Source organism: Bos javanicus, chromosome 10, assembly GCF_032452875.1.
Source record: "Bos javanicus breed banteng chromosome 10, ARS-OSU_banteng_1.0, whole genome shotgun sequence".
Taxonomy (NCBI): Eukaryota; Metazoa; Chordata; class Mammalia; order Artiodactyla; family Bovidae; genus Bos; species Bos javanicus.
The window spans coordinates 68,210,849-68,233,114 of NC_083877.1; the positions used below are offsets into that span (position 1 = coordinate 68,210,849).

The 22,266-nt window shown below is 39.6% G+C and overlaps 1 protein-coding gene across 2 annotated transcripts in view; it reads left to right on the forward strand.

The window, feature by feature from the left end:
* PELI2 (pellino E3 ubiquitin protein ligase family member 2) overlaps positions 1-22,266 on the forward strand; it is a 201,340-nt gene that overhangs the window by 160,123 nt on the left and 18,951 nt on the right. The window contains exons 3-4 of one of the 2 annotated variants that reach the window (XM_061428985.1): positions 14,405-14,506; positions 21,498-21,695. In XM_061428985.1, coding sequence (XP_061284969.1) covers positions 14,405-14,506; positions 21,498-21,695 — 300 coding nt within the window. The remainder of the gene's footprint in view (positions 1-14,404; positions 14,507-21,497; positions 21,696-22,266) is intronic. The other variant, XM_061428986.1, reaches the window with a different exon arrangement.

The following is a 22,266-nucleotide window of genomic DNA, read 5'->3' on the forward strand; positions in this document are numbered from 1 at the left end:
TTGAAAAAGACCCTGAGGCTGAGAAAGACTGAAGGCAGTAGGATAAGGGGAACAACAGATGACAAGGTGGTTGGATGGCATCACTGACTCAATGGATGTAAGTTTGAGCAAGCTCTGGGAGATGGTGAAGGACAGGGAAGCCTGGTGTGCTGCGGTCCATGGAGTCGCAAAGAGTTGGACACGATTGAGCAACTGAACAACAAAATGTGTCAAAACTTATCGATTTGTGCATTTATTTATTATGGCTGAACTGGATCTCCGTTGCACCTGGGCTCCTCATTGGGGTACATGGGCTTTCTCTAGTTGCAGCACGTGGGCTTCTCTAGTTGTGGAGCACAGGCTCTAGAATGAGTGGGCTCACTCGTTGCAGTGTGCCAAGTTCTCTGGTTGTGGCACACAGGCTCTCTAGCTGTGGCAAATGGGCTTAGTTGCCCCGCAGCATGGGGAATCTTAGTTTCCTGACCAGGGATCAGACTTGTATCCCCTGCATTGGAAGGCAGATTCTCCACCACTGGACCACCGGGGAAGTCCCTGTACATTTTAAATAGATGCAATTTACTGTCTTAATTAGACCTCAGTAAAACTGTTTCTGTAATAAAAGGCAACAACAGTAATACAAGCAGAGTAAAGATATATCTTGTATCTATCGATAAATGTAAATATTCTAAACTTACATATTAACAGAATTGGATCACATAGAAAAATGTGATCCAGTTATAGGCTATATATAAAACACATCTAAAACAAAATTATTTAGATTTGTGGTAAGATTATGGAGCATATCAAAGAAATGCAAACAAAAAGAATTGAAGTTGCATCTTAATATTAAAAAGGATTGAATTTAGAGTAAAAAAAAAATGTATTAACTCAAAGAAAGTTTCTGTATAATGAAAAGGGATGTAACCCAATGAAGGCCTAAGAGTTGTGATCATTATGTAGCAAATAACAGAATCACTTTCTCTAAACAAAATGTGCAGAAAATACAAGGAAAAAAACATTTTGCATGGTATGCACGTATTATGACTTTTATGTGCTAAAAATAGAAAACTTATCTTTACAACCACTTACTACTGTTCAAATAAGTGTTCAAGTAATATTTTTAATAAGTAAAATCATAAATGTACTAAAAAATGGAAAAATGTTCACTTTATTTGGGATTGAGGAAAGCCTTACTAATTATGAGGTAAAAATTTGGAAACCATTAAAAAAATAGATGTATCACTTGATAAACTTCTAAAAAGCATGTTGTTCGGTTAGTCACTTAGATGTGTCTGACTCTTTGTGACCCCATGGGGTGTGGCCTGCTAGGCTCCTCTGTCCATGGAATTATCCAGGCAAGAATACTGAAATGGGTTGCCATTTCCTTCTCCAGAGATCTTCCCAACCCAGAGATTGAACCCGGGTCTCCTGCGTTGCAAGCAGATTCTCTACAGTCTGAGCCCCCAGGGAAGTTCATTAAAGTCAGAATCCAATTGAGTGGGGTAATTGGCAACTCTTATCACAGACAATGGGGATAACAATGTAAACAGTACCTATAAATCAAAAAGAAAAAGACCAGTAACCCAAAAGAATAATGGACAGAAGATATAAACAGTTCATAGTAAAGAAAGAGGGATGACTTTTAAGCACTTTAAAACATGTTCAGCTTCAGTAATGATAACAGAAATGCTTAAAGGCCACTTTTCACATATCCTACAATACAGACACATGCACTTAAACTCTCTGTGTTGGTGAGGGTGGGGAAAATACACTCTCAAATACATCTGATGAGAATTTAAATTGGTATAACTTCTAGGCAAAGTAGTTTGACAGTAACTATCAATATTAAAAGTGCACATTTGATCCAGCAATTTTCTCTAGGAATTTATCTTTTAGATATGTTTCCCTGTATGCAAATTGAATGCATGGATATTCATTGCAACATTGCTTGTAAAATAGAAAAATGTTTAAATGAACTTTAAAAATTGATAAATCGGGCTACATCTGGACATCAAAAAGAATGATGTAGCACTAATAGCCAGGGGATACAGATCACTGTACAAGTTGTTAAGTGAGAGAAGCAGGGTACAGAGCACTGTGGACAGTGTGCTGTCATCTCTGACATCTATGCTGTGTTAGCTTAGACATAGATTTTCCCTAAAAGGATATACATGAAACTAGGACTGGAGGTGCTCTCTCTGGAGGGCTGCGTCGGAAGGAGCATGTTGTTCACTAGTAACATTTGGTACTCTGCATGCATATTAGCTTTGGGACTTCCCAGGTAGCGCTAGTGGTAAAGAACCCACCTGCCAATGCAGGAGCCGTAAGAGATGTGGGTTTGATCTCTGGGTTGGGAAGATCCCCTAGAGGACAGCATGGCAACTCACTCCAGTATTCTTGCCTGGAGAATCCCATGGACAGAGGAGCCTGGTAGGCTACAGTCCGTGGGGTCACAGAGTCGAACATGACTGAAGCAACTTAACACACACACACATTAGGCAACAACATGTAACAATATTCTCTGCTTTCCAAAACAATCAGGAATCTGGAGCACCCTATATAATTAAGTATTAAATTATCTGATAGATATCTGTTTTAATCATAAAAATAACTGACTAGAATAATAATTATTATTTATTGGGAACTAAATTCTGTGCCCTTTAAAAACATCATTCGAGGTTTTCCAACAACTCTTCAATGCAGGTATTGTACTTTACAGGTTAAGAAGTAGATTCAGAATATGGCCCAAGGACACGTAGATAACAGAGGCCCTTCTAAGAAGTCCAGTTGATTGAGGCTTGAGGAGGAACATCCAAAGCATGTATGAATGGCTTGCGTGGGGGCAGGTATACATGTTAGGTACATGTATGTTTCCGTGTACTTCAGTCATTGTCTTACTCAAAGTTTTGTGTAATAGGATTGCAACCTGCATCATTCCAGCAGGCTGAACATCTTGAAAATACCAGCTGCCAAGATAAATGTTGTCTTTTGAGAGTAAATATTTTCATATTTCTACATAACTGTGATGTGGCCTTATTCAACTGGTTTTATTCTGTGAAGGAAATGAGATTCTTCAGCAGATGGACAAATTTTAAGGCCAAATTTTCAAGGCCAAGCCTTAAAAATAAAATCCCAAGTAAAATGAAGGAAAAAATTGAACTCCCCCGCCCCCCGCAACTTTTCATTTTTTTTTAAATGTCTTTTAAATGAGAGCTTTTGCTTTTTTCACTATAGGTAATCAATAGAGTTTTATATTTTATTTTGAGGCAAGGGTAAATTTTAGTCTTTTTATTCTTCAGTACTCAAAGGATCGTTTTGACAACTGATAAACTGGCCTACATATTAAAATAATTGTATGGTGGGTCTTTGAATATCTTAGTATAAAATCAATTTATGTCATATTCAATTTATAGCACTGGGAAGTTTGCCTGCTTATGGCAACAAATTAGACCTTGCATTTACTGGTGGCTCCCTGTAACACATAGTTTATGGTAGATACCTGTGTATCTTTGGAAACAAGATATACTTTGTTTTACCCAGTAAATGCATTATTTATGAAAAGTATATAAATGGAATTATTGAACAATGAATTTCACTTTTTCAGCCTAGTCATTTTGCAAGATACTGTTATTTATAATTCGTATTTATTAGGGTTCATTCTTTGAATTAGCTTTGTCTCCTGTGACAGGTAGCTCTTATGTATGCAGATACTTTAATGTTCAGATAAGTAAATTAGATGTTGCAATAGACAAATTCACACCCATCTTTTAACACATTGTCCATTGACTGACTAAATATGTCTCCATAAAGTTTACCACCTCCTGTTATAAGAGACCACGGTTAGGTTTCTCTCTTCTAGTCTTAAGGTGTACAACAAAGAGGTATCTCATCGTTGTTTTCATTTTCACTGAAATACATGGCATTTAAAATACATTGCATCTTCATCTTTTCTTCCTATATCCCTTCTTTCTCACATCTCACGTTCCAGAGAAAACAAATGGCTGTTCTGGTGAATGTATTTGTTAGAAGTCAGTTTCTCTGTCTCCTACCAGATGAGTGTGACCCCCACCCCCTCCATCCTTCTCCAGGGACCACGGTGGTCGTCACTACCTAGGTAGTCAGCGGCTCTGACATCTGCTGTGTGGGCCTTGAGAGGGGGGAAGCTCCAGAGTTCTGCCTCGTGCTATCAGGACTTTACCCCTCCCTTGTCCTCTCCTGTTTCGTGGGCGCTGCCATGCAGCCAGTGTGGGGTGATGTCTTTGAAAAGTCTGCCTTTTCAAAGTCACCATTAGAAATTGACTGTCACTAATGGTGACTAGCGCACACATGTGGTTGGTAATGTAACCGGTTCATGTGTCTAGATGTGTGTCCTCTGTGGGAAAATTGCACATCATCCTTATTTTCCAAAAGACAGGAGACAAAAGTAATGGAAACCGGGGATTGCACATTAGGATAGCCTAAGAGGTTTATACAGACTCGGATCTGAACCTGTCCGTCGTTCAGCACTTGGTGGTAAACTGGGAGGATATAAAAGTCGCTAAAGCATCTTTGCCCTGAGATAGCTCTAACCTTCCTGGACCGAGGACCAGCACTTGTAAGATGACAAAACTGAGGCACGGAGCATTTAAGTAACCTGCGTAGAGTCCCACAGCTGGTCATCAGTGAAGTAGGAAACCCACCTGATCTGTACTTTTAGCCACGCAGTATTCTGCCTGAATCGAAGACTGATTCAAAAAGACAGGAGTTCCTGCCCTCAAGGAGGTTTTCTTTCCATCAGTGTAAGCGGTGTACGAGTTCCTGGGAACAGATCGCTCCAAGGCACATCAGCGTGTTCCTGCCCAGCTCTCCAACCACAGCCCTCAGTGTGTCATACTCTGAACTGTATCAAGTGATCTCCTGTGATTGGTACCGTGACCAAATCCAGCTTCAGTGTAATTAGGAGTGACTCCAAGTTAGAAACACGTTTCTGCTCAGACATCCTCTCTGGCATCTGTGTTTGCTGGATTGATTGACCGCGTTTGCTCCAGCCCTGTGCACGCACTGGGTTCTCTGCCAAGGTTTGTGGGATAGCTCAGTGAGCCAATCCCAGACGGGCGTGGGTGTGGCCCACTGCCAAGTTCAACGCCATCGCCTCTAACAAATAGGCTTATCATTTTGATTTATTTATTTTATGAAACACTGTTGATTCTGATGAAATCCAAGTAGGCATTTTGTGACTTTCTAATTGTAGCCGTGGTTTGGGCACTCATTTGAAATATGGCTCCTTGAAAAGATAGAATATTTTAAAGAGTATATTAATGCAAAAATAAATTATGAATTCCCTTTAGCCACCTCCTCTCTTTAGAAATAGTACTCATGCATATTTTATACATAAATTGACAAGGATGGCAGAGATCTCATCTTCCCTGTAGCAATCTGAACCAGACTGATTGACGATTTATTGCCTAATTATACTTGTCAGCTTGACATAAAAGTCATTAGTTCTGGAAAAACATGTTTTTCAAACCAGGATTATCTCTAATTAATACAATCAATGTCCAACACATATTTAAAGCTAAACGGAACAGTAATCTCTAAAGCTTTTGTTATGGACTACAGGAAAGTGCTGGCTCCAAGCACAGGTTTGTATTTGAGGAGAGACAGTGTCATGTTGTACACCATTCCCTCTGCTTTGAATACAGTGTTGTGAATGCTACTGACATTGACCCATTCTGTTGATAAAGTATAAAGGTAATAACTTCTGTGAAATGGTTACAGTGGGTGAGTGACAAAACGAGGATCTAGGTCTGGGGCCGAGAGTGCGGCTTTTTCCTCAACATCAGAATCCACTGGCCACTGATCTCTGCAGTGTCCACACGTGGTCTTATTCTCCTTTCCTAAAGATTCCCTAGAGAAGGAAATGGCCACCCGCTCCACTGTTCTTACCTAGAAAATCCCATGGACAGAGGAGCCTGATGGGCTACAGTCCATGGGGTTGTGTTGCAAAGAGTCGGACATGACTGAGAGACTAACGCTTTCACTTTTCAAAGTACATGTAAACTTGGAAGCTCAGCAGGATAAACCAAGTAGTCATATTGAGACAGCCATCTGGCGTAAATATTCCCTTTTGCCCCGTGTTCAGGCATGTGCTGGATTACCAGTGGATGTTGCAATGAGGCAAAGCAATGCCAGAGACCTATAGGGCAGCTACACTGTGCCCATATGCGCTGGTACCCTCTAGTACCCACCCCCCACCTATACGGCCCCAGCATCCCACAGTGGACACAGTGCTCTGGGTAGTAAAGCCATTCATCAGTTATTTCCAATATGCTACAGAGTTCACAGCAGACTCATTCATCTGCTCATAAATGTGCACTTTTCTGCTCTAAATATCAGAAGGTGTTTTTGAACAAAGAAGGTTACATTCATTGGCCCAGTTCAGTCCTACCCCATAACAGATTCCATTATTAAGTTTTTCCATGTCAATTAAAATGTTGTTTCTATAGCAGTCCATCCTATCACAGAAGGTTTGTATTTATAACCAGAATGGCTGGGAAAGGTCAATGTAGTTATTTTCCATTTTATCAGTTCATTTCAGCAATAATAGTTTTGCATAGTTATGTATTTGAATTGTACAATGGGCTGAAATATTAACTTACAAATTAGAATGAACAGTTAAAGTAGCTTAAAATAAACTTGCCTAAAACATGGCTGGGGAGCCTGTACTTAATCTACTGTGCCTTATTAAAGAGTGCCAAGTTGTGGACATCATCTAGAAGGCTGTAGAGAATACAAGCTCATGTTATGTTTCTTGGTGGGACCCAAAAGACGAATGGGTCTCTGGCTCCATGAGTAGACTGTTCAGGACATTTTTAGGCTTGTCCCCATCTGATGGGTTGTTAGAGCATCTCTAACTTCTTTGTGAGATGTTTCCTTAGAAACTGAAAGACGGGGTGTGGTGAACAGCATCACAGAATGGCACCAAGTTCGGACACATGGTGCAGAGCTCTTCAGAGCAGCTCTATGAAAACTTGAGATTTATCTGGAAAAGGTTCCTTTAATGCCTAAGCCTGGAGAAGGCAATGGCATCCCACTCCAGTACTCTTGCCTGGAAAATCCCATGGACGGAGGAGCCTGGAAGGCTGCAGTCCGTGGGGTCGCTAAGAGTCAGACACGACTGAGTGACTTCACTTTCACTTTCCACTTTCAAGCACTGGAGAAGGAAACGGCAACCCACTCCAGTGTTCTTGCCTGGAGAATCCCAGGGACAGGGGAGCCTGGTGGGCTGCTGTCTATGGGGTCACACAAAGTTGGACATGACTGAAGTAACTTAGCAGCAGCAGCAGCAATGCCTAAGCCACACCTGGTGTCTGGCCCTCTGCTTTGGCAGGCAAAAACATTATTATCTATCTATTCACAAGAAGAGAAACTATAGAGGCTGCTGCTGCTTTCAAAAACTCACTCACTTGATTTAGTCTGACGCTGTGTGGCAAAAGAGCAGTAATCAGTTCTGTAGTAGTCGGCATCCTGGACGCCTCGACAAGGGATTGTTGAACCCTTGGGTCGTTTGGTTCTGAGATACAGCAATACAAGTATGCTGTGGATTTGAAGAAAGAGAATTTCATTTCACTGGAAACCCAGATTCACACACACACACATCACATCCCCTTGAATAAGGCTGACTCTAGTTGAGGAAGGCATGCCCCATTGTGTACATAATACGTGTGATTTGCCAGAGTTGGACATCGTAGCTTCCCCAGTGACACCCGCAGACATCTGGGTGATGGTGTTGTGTGCAGTGTGACTCTCACTTTCTTTTAACCTGATAACTGACGATTATCACAGTAAAAACAGATATTTGTTATAGCCACAAACAACCTCTTAATATGTACTCAGGAGCCTTTGAAGGTGCCATCAGAAACCCAACCCCTGTTCTCCTTAAAGGCACTGTGCTTATCTATACCTGTCCCATGCCCTGGGACACACAAATCACCTTGATGCCTTATGTGATAAGTCACATAAGACAGAAAAGATGCTCTTGCCCCAGCAGGCCATGAAAACAGATTGGCTCAGCTGCCATTAGTTGTATAGCTAACTACTGCAACACTTGGCTTAGCGAAAACCATTTGATTTTGTTCATAATTTTGTGGGTCAGGAATTTAGGAAGGGCTCACGTGAGCAGTGTCTGATCAAGGCAAGTGCTGGGTCAACTGGAACTAGAGGGTCCGTTTCCAGGGTGGTTGCTTCACTCACATGTCTGGGTCTTGCTTCTCCATGGCCTCTCCCCCATCATATGGCATTTCAGTCTCCAGGACTCTCCTCGTAGCTTGCACTTCCTCTAGTGTGGTGGCCTCCAGGGAGTTGGGTGTCTTCTGTGGTGGCTTAGAATGCCAAGAGCAAGTGTTTGAGGGCAACAGGGGGAAGCTACAAGCCTCCAAGTGTCATCTGTCATTTCTGCTGCATTACATTGGTCAAGTAAGTGACTACGGGCAGCCCAGCTTCAAGAGAAAATGGATTAGATTATACCACCAATCTCCAAAGCAGAAAGTTATGGGCTATAAAGGAGCTGGTTGTAAAACTCCTTTGGGGAATAAATCAGTTTTGCAATTACTGGTTGCCCAACAGCTACTTTGTATTGGAGAAGAAAAAGTGAAATGTCGCACATTGTTTGTTCTGTTTTGTATTTTTTCTGTGCCTTCATGCAGTAAAATCAGTGAGCTTGCCTTTGACTCACGGTTAAATTTTAAGTATGAGGGTAATTTGTTATTGTTTAGTCGCTAAGTCGTGTCCGACTCTTTGTGACCCTGTGGACTGTAGCCTGCCAGGCTCCTCTGTCCATGGGATTTCCCAGGCAAGAGCACTGGAGTGGGTTGCCATTTCCTCCTCCAGCGACACTAATAATTAACTGTATATGGACAACAGAGGCAAGAGAGGGCTGAGAGATGACATAAAAAACTTTTTTTTTTTTTAACATTTGATTGCATTGAGTCTTAGGTGCAACACCCAGGATCTTTCATTGTGGTACAGGGACTCTTGTGGCACATGGGCTTAATTGTTCCACAGCACAGGGGATCTTAGTTCCCCAGCCAGAGATCGAAACTGCATTCCCTGCATTGCAAGGCAGATTCTTAACTACTGAACCACTAGGGAAGGCCCAACATGAAGGTTTTAAGTATGATTGGTTGGAATATGGTTACTCTCTTGACTGAATTAGGAAACCCAGGAGGAGACAAAGTTTGGGCTAAACAATATGATGCTTTACATGCAAGTAACAAAATACCCAACCGAAAGCACCCTAAAGCCCTTCATTTTTCTCACAGCTAGTCTGGGGCAGATACGTTTCAGATTTGGCTCAGCTCAAAGATGTCAGGGCTCAGCTTGCTTCTCTGAGTCTTTTGGACTTCCTTTCATGTTGAGTGATGGCCATCTCAGCTCCAGCCATCCCTTAATCATTGTTCATTTCTTCTATTACCAGAAAAAGGAAAGAATTCTCTCTTGACATCTCCCAACCCAGGAACTCCACAGCAGATTTCTCACAAGTCCCATTGGTCAGCATTGGGTCACCTTTCCATGTGCTAGCTTTAGAGGAGACTGGAGGAGCTAGTCTTTTCATTTTCAGGCTTTTATGTAAGCAGCCAGCTCAGCTAGCAGGGTGAAAGGCATTAGGTAGGTAACCAACAATGTTTGCCTCCGTGATGAATATCATTTTCTCTCCCTACACAGTTGATAAAGTCTCACTTAGAAGCCATATAAAGCTTGAATTAAATGGGCTAAATTGTAACTCTAATAAATTAGTATTTTCTAGAAACCAGTTAGTTTCTCTTTGGGCTTTCTCCCTTTTACTTTGTGATTGAACACCAATCCCACTGCTTCTTAATAAAAGATTAGATTATTTCCCTTATACTTTAAAAAATTGATTGAAAGCTTTTAAGCTTTCATGAATACATGAATCCATCTTGTTAGGCATCTTGTAGAATTGCCTTTCTGATATCATTACATATTACATATCTTTGTTCAGTTCACTTCAGTCACTCAGTCATGTTCAATTCTTCGCAACCCCATGGACTACAGCACTCCAGGCCTCCCTGTCTATCACCAACTCGCGGAGTCTACTCAAATTCATCTCCATTGAGTCCATGATACCATGCAAGCATCTCATCCTCTGTCATCCCCTTCTCCTCCTGCCCTCAATCTTTCCCAGCATCAGAGTCTTTTCCAATGAGTCACTGCTTCGCATCAGGTAGCCAAAATATTGGAGTTTCAGTTTCAACATCAGTCCTTCCAGTGAACACTCAGGACTGATCTCCTTTAGGATGGACTGGTTGGATCTCCTTGTAGTCCAAGGGACTCTCAAGAGTCTTCTTCAACATCACGTATCTTTATAAGTGACTTATAAAGGCTTGTATATAGGGCTTCCCTGGTAGCTCAGTCAGTAAAGAAACTGCCTGCAGTGCAGGAGACCTGGGTTCAATCCATCAGTCAGGAAGATCCCCTGGAGGAGGAAATGGCAACCTACTCCAGTATTCTTGCCTGGAGAACCCCATGGACAGAGGAGCCTGGCAGGCTACAGTCCATGGGGTCGCAAGAGTCGGACATGACTTAGTGACTAAACCACCATATATGTATATAGGGGCTTATAAGAGGAAGACAATTCTGTAGACATTGTGAGCCTTGTTGTTGTTTTTTTTTAAAAAAAAAACAACAAAACTTTTTTTGTAAAGTCTGGAGGCTTGGAGGACTCTGTCATTTAGTTGGAGTTGAACCAGGAAAACCAACTGTAGCTGTTGCCTGGATGTCAGCGGATAACTCAGCTGAGCCAAGCCTGGGACACAAGTAGAGTAAACCCGAGAAGTAAAGGTCTTCAGCTGGGAAGAAAGAGTTCTGACTCAGAAAGGGCCATGGTTTGGGCATCTGAGCACTGCTTAACTTCCTAAGCTGGATAAAGTTGGAATCCTTTATTCTCTGGATCTGTAATCGTCTAATATTTAATTGTCAAATTGTGATATTTTTTAACCTGAAAAAAATTCTCACGTAATAAATTTGAGCTGAGTGTGTCAGTGTTAGTACCTTTGCTAGTGAAAGGTAAAGGAGAGGTGGAGAAGACACAAGGAAAGACACTGCAAGTGTCATCTTAAATCTGTAGCAGTTCATTCACTCATCTGACCTCCCTTGAATGCCTGCCATGCTCTCAGTGCTGGGGGTGGAGACCACAGAAGACCAGACCTGTCTTTGAGGCACTGATAGTAAGCTGACACGGTGTCAGCCACCTTGCTTCCCCGTCACAATAGAAAAGTGAATATGGCAGATCAGTATTGTCTGCCAGGCAGGTTGGTTGGGCTGGTTCCCCTTACCATTTTAAAGATCTTGGTCTCTGTGTTTGAATGAGTGTAGTGAAATCACTTTATATTACAGTAACTGTGTTTGTACTGAATTCTGTTGAGTGCCAAGAGAAGGCCAGCCTAACCTACTCTCCTTTCTGATATTTCAAAAATAGATCTCAAAGCAACTCGGTGTCTTGGGGAAAATGTTTATTTCCAAACTACCTGAAATGATTGATTCAAGTCAGTGAATCTGTAACTTTCTAGAAACTCTGAGAGCCATATCTTAAATATTAAAATTACTGCTGAGAAATTGGTACTTTTCTAACCCCAGAAAAGTTTAATGCTTCATATGCAGAGAGAAAGCAAAAACTAATGCCAGGTTTATTAAACTCCTCTGTTAACCTTCTCTTAAACCCCCAAGTCTGGCCCAACTCTAGACTCGAATGCACAGACAAAATCATGTGAGCCCTGATTCATGGCATCAAAGGCAAATGGACGCTCTCCATTATTTCTGGGGGGCCCACTGGTGGCCAGAGGTGGCCTGGTTTTTGACTGCCCCCTTTTGCTCCAAACCTCAGTCCTGGCTTAAATCTCCAACTTATTTCTCCAGGACTTGAGTCCTGGCCAACTTATCTCCATGCTTCTCCCCACTAAGGTACAGCCTATTGGGTGGGGCTCTTTGCAGGAAGGCCTCCCCTCCCCACTTAGCACTCACCGAAGGAGACCCCTGCCAGACAGGAACTGATTTAGGTAAGTCACAGGGATCTGAAGTTCCTCAGCCATCTCCACCACAGTGGGGAGTTCATCACTTTCTAGGACTTGTTCCTCCTTGGAGGATCTCTTTTTCCATTTCTCCATCTTCCCTAAATCCAGAGACTTCCAAAACGGAGCTCTTGTTTAAAACTTTTTTAATTAAATAGTCTCAGAAAATGTGTTTTCCTATGCTCAAAGCATTCACTTTTCCTAAGACTGGTGATCCACATTGATAGCCACACTTGGGAAACTGGAGGAAGTCTGAAGTTGTAGTTTGTCTTTAAATGGACTCATCATTCAAGGTGTCCTGAATCAGCATTTAATGCCTTGGGGTCCCCTCGGGCAGGGGCTGGTCTAGATCTTTGGTTCCCTGGTTTTGGTCTGTTTCCAGGAGTGGCACTGGGCTCATGCTCCCTATAAATAGCCTTATTCTCTCTTATGATACTCTGGGTCACAGGAGTAGTTTTAGAATAAAACACTCTAGAAGAACTGGGCCCAGAAGCAACTTAGGGCCTGTAAAATGCCTATTTCCAGGACTTCCCAGAGTGGCCCAGAAGCTGCACTAGGTCATGGGGTGAGCACAGCAGGTCTTCCTGGGCATTGATTTCCCAGCAAACTTGTAAAAAATGTTTAAATGTTAAAACTACAGCATGTTAAGGAATAGAATACAAACTTCAGACCGATTTCAAGGTAAGACGTTTCAAGCATGAGAAGCTTCACTTGCAGGCTACTCGTACAAAAATGTCCAACTTTTTAAAAGGCGTTCTGTTCTGGCGTTTGTAAACTCCTTCTTTTGCAGATAATTTGCAAACTACAGTTATTTTGTGTAGCATATGTGCCAAAAAAGTTGAGTTGGTGTACTTATAAATGGAAAACTTAAACGCAATAGATACTTTTTAAGGAATCCTAAAATAAGTTAGTGTATAAATAATTACTCCCCGGTTATCAATTTTGTAACTCTGAGCATAGTAAAATATTTTAAGTGGGTTTTTTCAATTAACTATAAACATCCACTTATCTTAATTGGAAATAGTTCTTTATTAATTTGATTTTGAAAAAATGTCACATATCAATAACTACTGATTTCATGTGACTTTGAGCAATGAAAATTTAAGATTTATTACTGGAGTTGAGTAATCTAAAAAGTATTTTTTTAGATCCCTAATATATTAAATATATAAATTATTATTTCTAATACTTGCATTATCTTCATGATGCATGTACAACAAAGCATCAATTCAATGATGACGTTCTTGAGAGTAGCTGATTAAATAACCATGAGGTTAACCAGGCTAACTTCAAAGCTGATTTGTAATCTTATACTATTTATTACTATAAGCAATTGTATTAGTTAAATGTAAATGTTCAGAGTATATTTTCATTAATGTGCTATATATATGTCTAGCTACTTCCAAATGTTTAGTCTTTCTTGGCCTTCATACAGTGTGATCATTCAATAAATGTTTAATAGATAGGCTTATTAAAGTTTTGTTTATTGTATTTAATGTAAAACATTAGAAATGAAGATAAATTAGGGTAAAGTGAAATGGACAGTATAATTGAAATAATCTGGAGTAGAATTTAAATAAACTTCTTTTGTTAATTTGGAAATTTAAAACTATGTGACCACAACTTAGGATATAGTAAAATATATCATTATGGAGGAAAAAAGAACAATATTGTATTATTGGTTTCTAGATTCACTGAACCAAAGACTATATTATGTTTAGTCTAGTCTAAAAAGAGGTGATGAAACTTAGATGAAACTAACTTAGCTATGTTTTTTATTAACTCAAAAACTATCTGGATTAAGCAACTGTTTATACAAGATTTAAATAAGATGTAGATCAGAGTATAATTATCATTGGCTAAAATAGTACATTATTATATGGAAGTTTTAATAAAATATTTACTTTTTTCCAATGATTGTTTTACTCTCATTATAATCCCTATCATGTAGGAAAAATACCATTACAAAATGTTATTGAGTTACCTGTTTCATTGTGAAATAAATTAAGAAATTTTAAATCATGTTAGTCTGAAAAATTCTATTACTGAGTTAAGGTAACATGGAGAAAGTATATATATTTTTTTAGGGCTATGATTAAATCAGGGCTTGGAAACTAGTAAATTAACTTTGATTTGACTTAAGTAAAATATTGTTCCTATTAGGGATGAATATTTGGTAAATCCAGTCTTGTCAATATGGACTCTTCTGTAATTCAGGGCATAGCAGGATCAGACTCTGGTCTTTAGGAAACCACTAGCTTGTGCTGGGTTTTGCTGATAGAGTGATGTCTCAACTCTAAGCAGAGTTGTGATAAGTTGCTGAAATGTTAATGAATTTTTATATATTTTTCTTTCGCTATCAGGCTATCAGCTGCAAAGGTCAACACAGTATATCGTACACTCTGTCAAGGAATCAGACTGTGGTGGTTGAGTACACACATGATAAAGATACGGATATGTTTCAGGTAACATCTTTCTTTTTTCATGGAAATCTTTACCACATTTTTCCTTCGATTCTTCATTTTGAAACATAGTCAGAACTCCTGGCACAGTAGTGTTTGGTGATGTCCAAGGGGAAAAGGTGAAGATAATATTAAAATTATTCCTCGTTGGTTTTTAAAAGACTAAGAAAACAGTTCTAAAATTGCAAAAAGAAATTGTAAAGACTACATTCTCAGATCTCAGTGCAGTAAAAAGAGACTCTAAAAACAAGAACAGAGACTTTTAGAACCAGCTGTATTGAATTATAGCCAATTAACAATGTTGTGATAGTTTCATGTGGACAGCAAAGGGACTCAATCGTACATATACATATACATGGGCTCCCTGGTGGCTCAGATGGTAAAGAATCCACCTGCAATGCAGGAAACCTGGGTTTGATTCCTGGGTTGGGAAGATCCCCTGGAGGAGGGCATGGCAACCCACTCCAGTATTCTTTCCTGGAGAATCCCCATGGACAGAGGAGCCTGGCAGACTACAGTCCACGGGGTTGCAAAGAGTCAGACGGAGTTGAGCAACTAAGCCCATTCGTGTATATATACATCTTTTCTCCCCCAAATTCCCCTCCCATCCAAGCTGCCTCATAACATTGAAGACAGTTCCCGGTGCTATACAGTGGGTCCTTGTTGCTTATCCATTTTAAATACAGCAGTGTGTACATGCTGATCCAAAACTTGTTAACTATCCATTCCCCTCCCGTCCTTCCCTCTTAGTAACCATGAGTTTGTTCTTTAAGTCTTATTTGTAAACAAGTTCATTTGTATCATTTTTTTAGATTCCACATATAACTGATAGCATGCTATATTTTTATGTCTCTGCCTGACTTACTTCACTCAGTATGACAGTCTTTAGGTCCGTCTATGTTGCTCAAATGGCATTATTTCATTCTTAATGGCTGAGCAATATTCCATTGTATATATGTACTACATCTTCTTTATCCAATTCCTTGTTGCTAGGCATTTAAGTTCCTTCCATATCTGTTGTAACCAGTGCTGCAGTGAACACTGGGGTGCATGTATCCTTTCAGACCATGTTTTTCTCTGGATATACACCCAGGAGTGAGACTGCAGGGTCATATAATAGCTCTATTTTTAGTTTTTTAAGGAACCCCCATACTCTTCTCCATAGTGGCTGTACAATTTGCATTCCCACCAACAATATTGGAGGTTTCGCTTTTTTCCATACCCTCTCCAGCATTTATTGTTTGTGGATTTTTTGATGATAGCTATTTTGACTGGCGTGAGATATCTCAGTGTAGATAAATGATTTACATTTACCTAATCATTAGCAATGTTGAACATCTTTTCATGTGCCTCTTGGCCATCTGTATGACTTCTTTGGAGACATGTCTACTTAGGTTCTCTGCCTGCTTTTTGAGTGGATTGTTTGTTGATTCCTACTAAAGCACATCATTGCTTTGTCACCAAAAGAGCAAATGTCAGCATCTTCATATTATTATAAAACCAATTTTGGCTTCAAGGACCTGGGCCCATTGAAAAGGTCTTGAAGACCCTCAGAGGTTCATGGACCAACTGAGAAATACCGAATTTTACTATGCTAACCTCTTAATTTTATAACTGAGAAATTTGTGTCTTTGAAAAGAAAGAACTTAACCTTAATTGGGCAAAAACAGCATTGGTGGCAGAACCCAGATTTAAGTCTCCTCAGTTCTCCAGTCTCTACGTAATACCTACTCAACTGCTGTAAATAAGGCATGGTAATTCAGCAAAAATTTATAGATTTATTAAGAAAACATAACTCATTTATTTTTACTGAAATAATTTCATTCCTTTTGCAGACTAACTGGACATACTGGAGATTAATGTCAGATTAATCTGAGTAGAATTAAGCAGCTCTTAGAAGGCCCTAAAAAAATCAAGCTTGTTTTAATGTTTTCCTCCTTTTAACAAGTTTATGTGTCTAAATTCTACCACTGAAAGAAATCACTGAGCAAAAGCACTGCTGCTGCTGCTGCTAAGTCACGTCAGTCGTGTCTGACTCTGTGCGACCCCATAGACGGCAGCCCAACAGGCTCCCCCGTCCCTGGGATTCTCCAGGCAAGAACACTGGAGTGGGTTGCCATTTCCTTCTCCAATGCAGAAAAGTGAAGTTGCTCAGTCGTGTCCGACTCTTCGCGACCCCATGGACTGCAGCCTACCAGGCTTCTCCACCCATGGGATTTTCCAGGCAAGAGTGCTGGAGTGGGTTGCCATTGCCTTCATATTTCTCAAGTATGGACCTTGTTGCTGAGGGCTGTTGATTTTAGCCACTACCCATTGAAATGATTTGTAGGTTAACTAAGCATTTAAAAGCAGAACATCAGAATGAATCAAGAAAGGGCCTTTTGCTGCATTTCCAATAGTGGAATCAGATAATAGGCTCAGAAGTCAGAAATATTATTGTCTGAAAAAGTCAAACCTAGCTCTAAATTTAAGAAATTAGTTAAGACTGATAAAATATGTTAATATAGTCAGAATAAGATCTTAGTCATTATTTTCTAGAATAAGGGTAAATAAAGGGAACAAGAAATGAGCATAGGTATTGAGAAAGTAGAATATAAAGAAGAATACAGTTTAGAAAAGGAATCAAAGGCAGTGATGAAGTGTTTTACAGAGCCCCTAAAAGGGAAAGCAGTGATGCCATATTCATTCTGATCGTGGGGGTAAGGAAACTGGCCAGGTCCTGAAACTAGTGTTAGTGGTCATTTCCCCCTCTGGTTCCTAAGTTTTATATGCTTCACACCAAAGTGCTGCAATGCCTTGTATTTTGATGGGGTTTTTTATTTGTTTTTTAGTTGGTTTATAGTAGTTCTAGATGGTAACATTTCATTAGCATCTATGTAGTTGAAAAAAATGTTGGGACTGTTTTAAAATTATCTCCTAAAACATTGGACATGTGTGTGCATGTTTGTGTATGTGGCTCACCAGGTTCAAGGTCATAACCTTCCATTGATGAGTTTTGTTTCTTGAGCACCTACTGTGTGTCAGATCCTCATCTAGTCACTGGAGGTAGACAGCTAAGGCTCCCCTCTCATGGAACCTACATCCTGGAGTAGACAGAGAGGCACCGAGGAGCAAGCACTACAGCAGTGCCAAGGCCCCACAGCAGAGCGGAGGACGAAGAAAGTGGTGTGAGATGAACTCAGAGAGGTAGGCGGAGGCCAAGACGGTAAGGGGCTTTTAGGCCAAGTAAAGAGTTTGGGTTTTATTCTAGGAGTTTTGGGGAAACTGTTGGAGGATTTTTTTAACAAGAAAGGGATAAAATTCTACTTCTATTTGATTAAGGTATCTCCAAGGACTGTCCAGAGAAGAATGTAGGAGGCAAGTGTGAAAACAGGGAGAAAGATTGAAGGCTGAGGTGATGCAAACCAAGAACGAGCTGATGGCAACTAGAGCTAGGGTGGGGAAATGTGGAAGGACTGACGCTGTGTTTGGAGGAAGAGCTGACAGAATTTACACGAGGTTAAACATGAGTGTGGAGAAATTGAAGAATCAAGGGTGACTCCTGGGTATTGATTTTTACCTTGAGCAAACTGAACCTAGGGCTTGAAGAGGACCCAGGTTCTGCTGGAAACATGTCATATTTGAGATGCTTATTAGACATCCACATGGAGATTGTATGTGCTAGTCTGAAGCAAAGAGAGATACCAGGACTTTGGGGCTAATAAATGGGATTTGATGAGATAACCTGGGGAGAGAACAGAAAGAGAAAGGGGCTGTTTACCAGCTAGCCTGGAAGGGTTTCATCAACCTAATACTAGGTACAGATATACCAGGACATGCTGAGTGTAAGTCCTGGAAACGTCAGCAAGCAGGGTTTCAGTGGAGCCAGGCCTGCTGAGAGCATGATGATGGAGAGGCTCAGGAATGGGTTACAGGATGAGGAAGGAAACAGAGGTAGTAACTAGTGACAAGTTTTTCAGGAAGTATTACCAGTAGAATGAATCAGAGAAATGGAGCTCTAGTTTAAAAATGCTTTCCTTTGTTGGAAAGCAATTCTTAAAGATGAGAGACTAGTCTAGAACAGTGCTATTCAGGCTGTTTAACCAAGCAGCAAACGTCCAGGATGAGGTAAGTGAAGAAGTTGAGAAGGAATGCATTTGGAAACTTGTAATAGTGGTTTGACATTCCTGAAACATCGAAGCGGATGATCATTTTTCTAATACTGATTTTTGTTATATTTTGAAAAGATATTAAGTGACAGGTTGAAATGTTAAAAGCAAACCAAAAAGCTAGTCCTTTGCCTCACAGTCCCATAATTTGAGAAGCTCTGGAATGTTTGATGGCTGACTGGATAGGAGCAGCAACAGCTCATCCTAGTAATAGGAGGGAAGTGAGAAAATAAGGTTACAGATGCAGGGGCACAGGTAGGATTGATTTGTCTAGAGAAGATGAAGGAGGCCCTTTCAGGTGTTTCTATGCCATTTTACCTGTACTGACTTTGATTGACAACCAGGCAAACCCAAACTTTTCTCATATGTGTACACAATTGAAGTGCCATATGATGCTGTGTGTGTCTATCAGTCAGCAGCAGGGACAAAAATTCTCCTTGTGCCTACTATATGAATATCAGATGGAGTTCAAATACATCATGGCTGGTCCACATGACTAACCTTAATGTAGAATTGATCCAACAGTCAGAGAAAGGACAGGCTCCAAGTCTTCCTCATTGGGTGAGTTTTCATTAGGAAAGTGGCCTCATCCCCCCGCCTCTGGCAACATGAGGTTTGTGTCCTAAAGTATAGAAATATACTAACACTCTACAAGTTAGATTTAAGTGGAAGGGAACTGATAAACAAATATTAAATGACCACTTGGGTAAGTATCCCGACTTGAAATAATTGATCCTAGCAGTATGTTCCAGTTGGAATAAAATGTCATGTTTTACAGGCAATTTCAGTTAATTCATCAAGACATTAATTTAATACATGGGGGATGGCCTTTCTTGAAGAGAGTAATCTCTGTAGACAAGGAACAGTTGTGTGACATTCTGCTGGAGTGTGGTTTTAGCTTTGAGCTTTTAACAGAGCGTGAGAAATCTTTGCCCTCTTCCACGGAGGTGACAGAAATTAGGTCATGGCCTGTGTCTTTGTGAGAGCTTGGGGGTTTGTGTGATGACCTGCCAATTTTAGAACTCTTCACATTTTACTCCTGAGCGTCAATGGAATAGAGGTTCAGGACAGATTTGTTCCTGAGTTTGGCATAGTCTCCTGTGTACTTTCCTATATTTGTAAAATATTTTGCAGTGTATCTGTTACTTTTCTAATTAAAAAAACTAAAGTGAAATCAAACAGCAAGACAAATGTTGTATAATATCACTTATATGTAAAATATGAAAATAATTCAGAATCATAAAAGTGGAAATTAGAATGGTAGTTACAGGGGGTGCAGGATTGGGAGATGCTGGTCAGACACTGCAGGCTTCCAGCTGTGAGATGAGTAAGTTCTGGGTATGTAATAATACAGCATGGTAATCATAGTTAATAATACTGTATTATATACTTGAAAGTAGCTAAGGAGGGTAGTTTAAAAAAAAAAAAAAAAGCCTGAAAAAATCAGAGCAGTCTGAATCAGTAGAGCTTCTGAGTTACACATCCAGCTTTTCAGTGAACCTAGCAGAGGGAAGATTCTGCAGCTTTAGAAAGATATAATCTAAATTTTATGTTGCACTTTGTAAAAAGGTGTATGTTTCCTAAACCTGAAATCCATATGTTTAGGATAAATGCATCTGTTTAAGTTTCAGTGAACCTGGTGTTTTAGTTTATTCCAGGAACATTTTAATAGGATAAGAAATTAAGCATTGTTAAAAAAAAAGAGAGAAAATAGATGTCTGTTGTCTGTTCTTCACAATGCTTATGCTTTAGGTAGAATTTTTAGATCAGGATAAACATACCTAGGAAATTGAATTTGGGGGCCTTATATATATATATGTGCCTTGGAGCTCTGTGTGTTCCTTCCACTGACAGCTTCAGAATCAGTCACTGCTGTTAGGAGAGAACATTAATATCATGTTTAACAAGATATTGTTTACATATAAATTATTTTAAGACATATCTTTGGCATATAGAACATTTATTACTGTTTCCTAGTTAGAGAGTCATAGAACATCATTACATAGACAATTTAATATTTTGTCATGAGGAATTCCTTACCTGTAAAAAATACTTCCCAGGACACAGCAGTACCTGTCTTATTTGGATTTAGTGAATATGAAAAAGCTTTGTTGGAACTCTTAAGATCATGCTAATGAAGTATATTCTTTCTGGCAGCATTTAAACTTACCAAGGAAGTAAGCCAATAAAATATTATTGTCAGCTTTTTACACTTTGCCAGGATCATTCTTTAAAAATTCAAAATTGAACTGTTTGACCAGCATTTTTAAATCTTTCATATGACTGTATCTCAAGCTTTGGGCTGACTTGTATAGCATTTTACACCATTCTTACTTACATTGAGGAAGGGAAATATGCAGTGGGTCTCTCAAGTCTGGGGTAGGGCTGTGTGCTGTGCCATGAGTCACAGGTGGATCCACTTAGTGTAAAAAACCAGGCCCTGGAGTCTGGAGCCTGGCAAGAGGAGGGGAAATAGGGCTTTAGTTTGCTGGCTGCCTTTAGAATCTTTTTTTTTCTTTTTTCACTTGGAAATACAAAAGGGGAAAAAGGAATGATTTTCTATGACAGTAATAAATTTTCTACCTGATCATACATCTGTTTGGGGTGAGATGTATTTTCTTCCAGAATAGAAAATGGAGTTTTTTTTCTTAACATTTAAAATCTGATGGTTGGTTACCATAACATCTCCTTAAACAAGAGAAGGAGCAGACTTAAGATTTTTTTATTCTAACCTTCCTAGTAGAGATAATGAATATTAAAGGATCCTGAACACTTATTTCATGTGATGAATATGGTGATATATTTTTGGATATGAGTGGATCATGAGTATAATTTTATTTATTTAGGTGGGCAGATCAACAGAAAGCCCTATCGACTTCGTCGTTACAGACACAATTTCTGGCAGTCAGAACAATGATGAAGCGCAGATTACACAGAGCACCATATCTAGGTTTGCCTGCAGGATAGTCTGTGACAGGAACGAACCTTACACAGCACGAATATTCGCAGCTGGATTTGACTCTTCCAAAAACATATTTCTTGGAGTAAGTACTATTAATCAGTACATTGTTTCTAGAAAAACACCCATTATCATCATATATGTAATCTTTAATTGTGGCCAGAATATTTGCTTTGCAAAATGCTTCTGGTTTTAGATTTTTGAAATTTTCGTTTTCATGAAAAACTTATTGAAAATCTGAAAATAATATGGCAAATACAACAAGTAATGACCATTAACTATAAAATGTAGAGTGACTTCTTAAAAGTATGTATATTACCACATATAATGTATTTATGGTAGATTTAAGGGGATTTATTTCAGAAGGAAAAACAAATGATCAGATCTAGATAATTGGGGTTCAAAAGAAAATGTTCATTTATTCATTCAAAAATTTGGTAGTGTTTACTTTGTTCCATATTGGCAGTTACAGACGTGATATCACAAAGAACAAAACTAAAACAAAGACTAAAAATATCTCTTTTCATAGACTGTCCATGTAAATAAAAAACCCACAGTTGTAGTGTATATCCTGTTTTAATATAGTCCCTTTTTGAATCAAGGTATTTTTGCAAGGGAAAAAAAGCTCTCTTAAGATGGCCTAAATGGTAATAAAA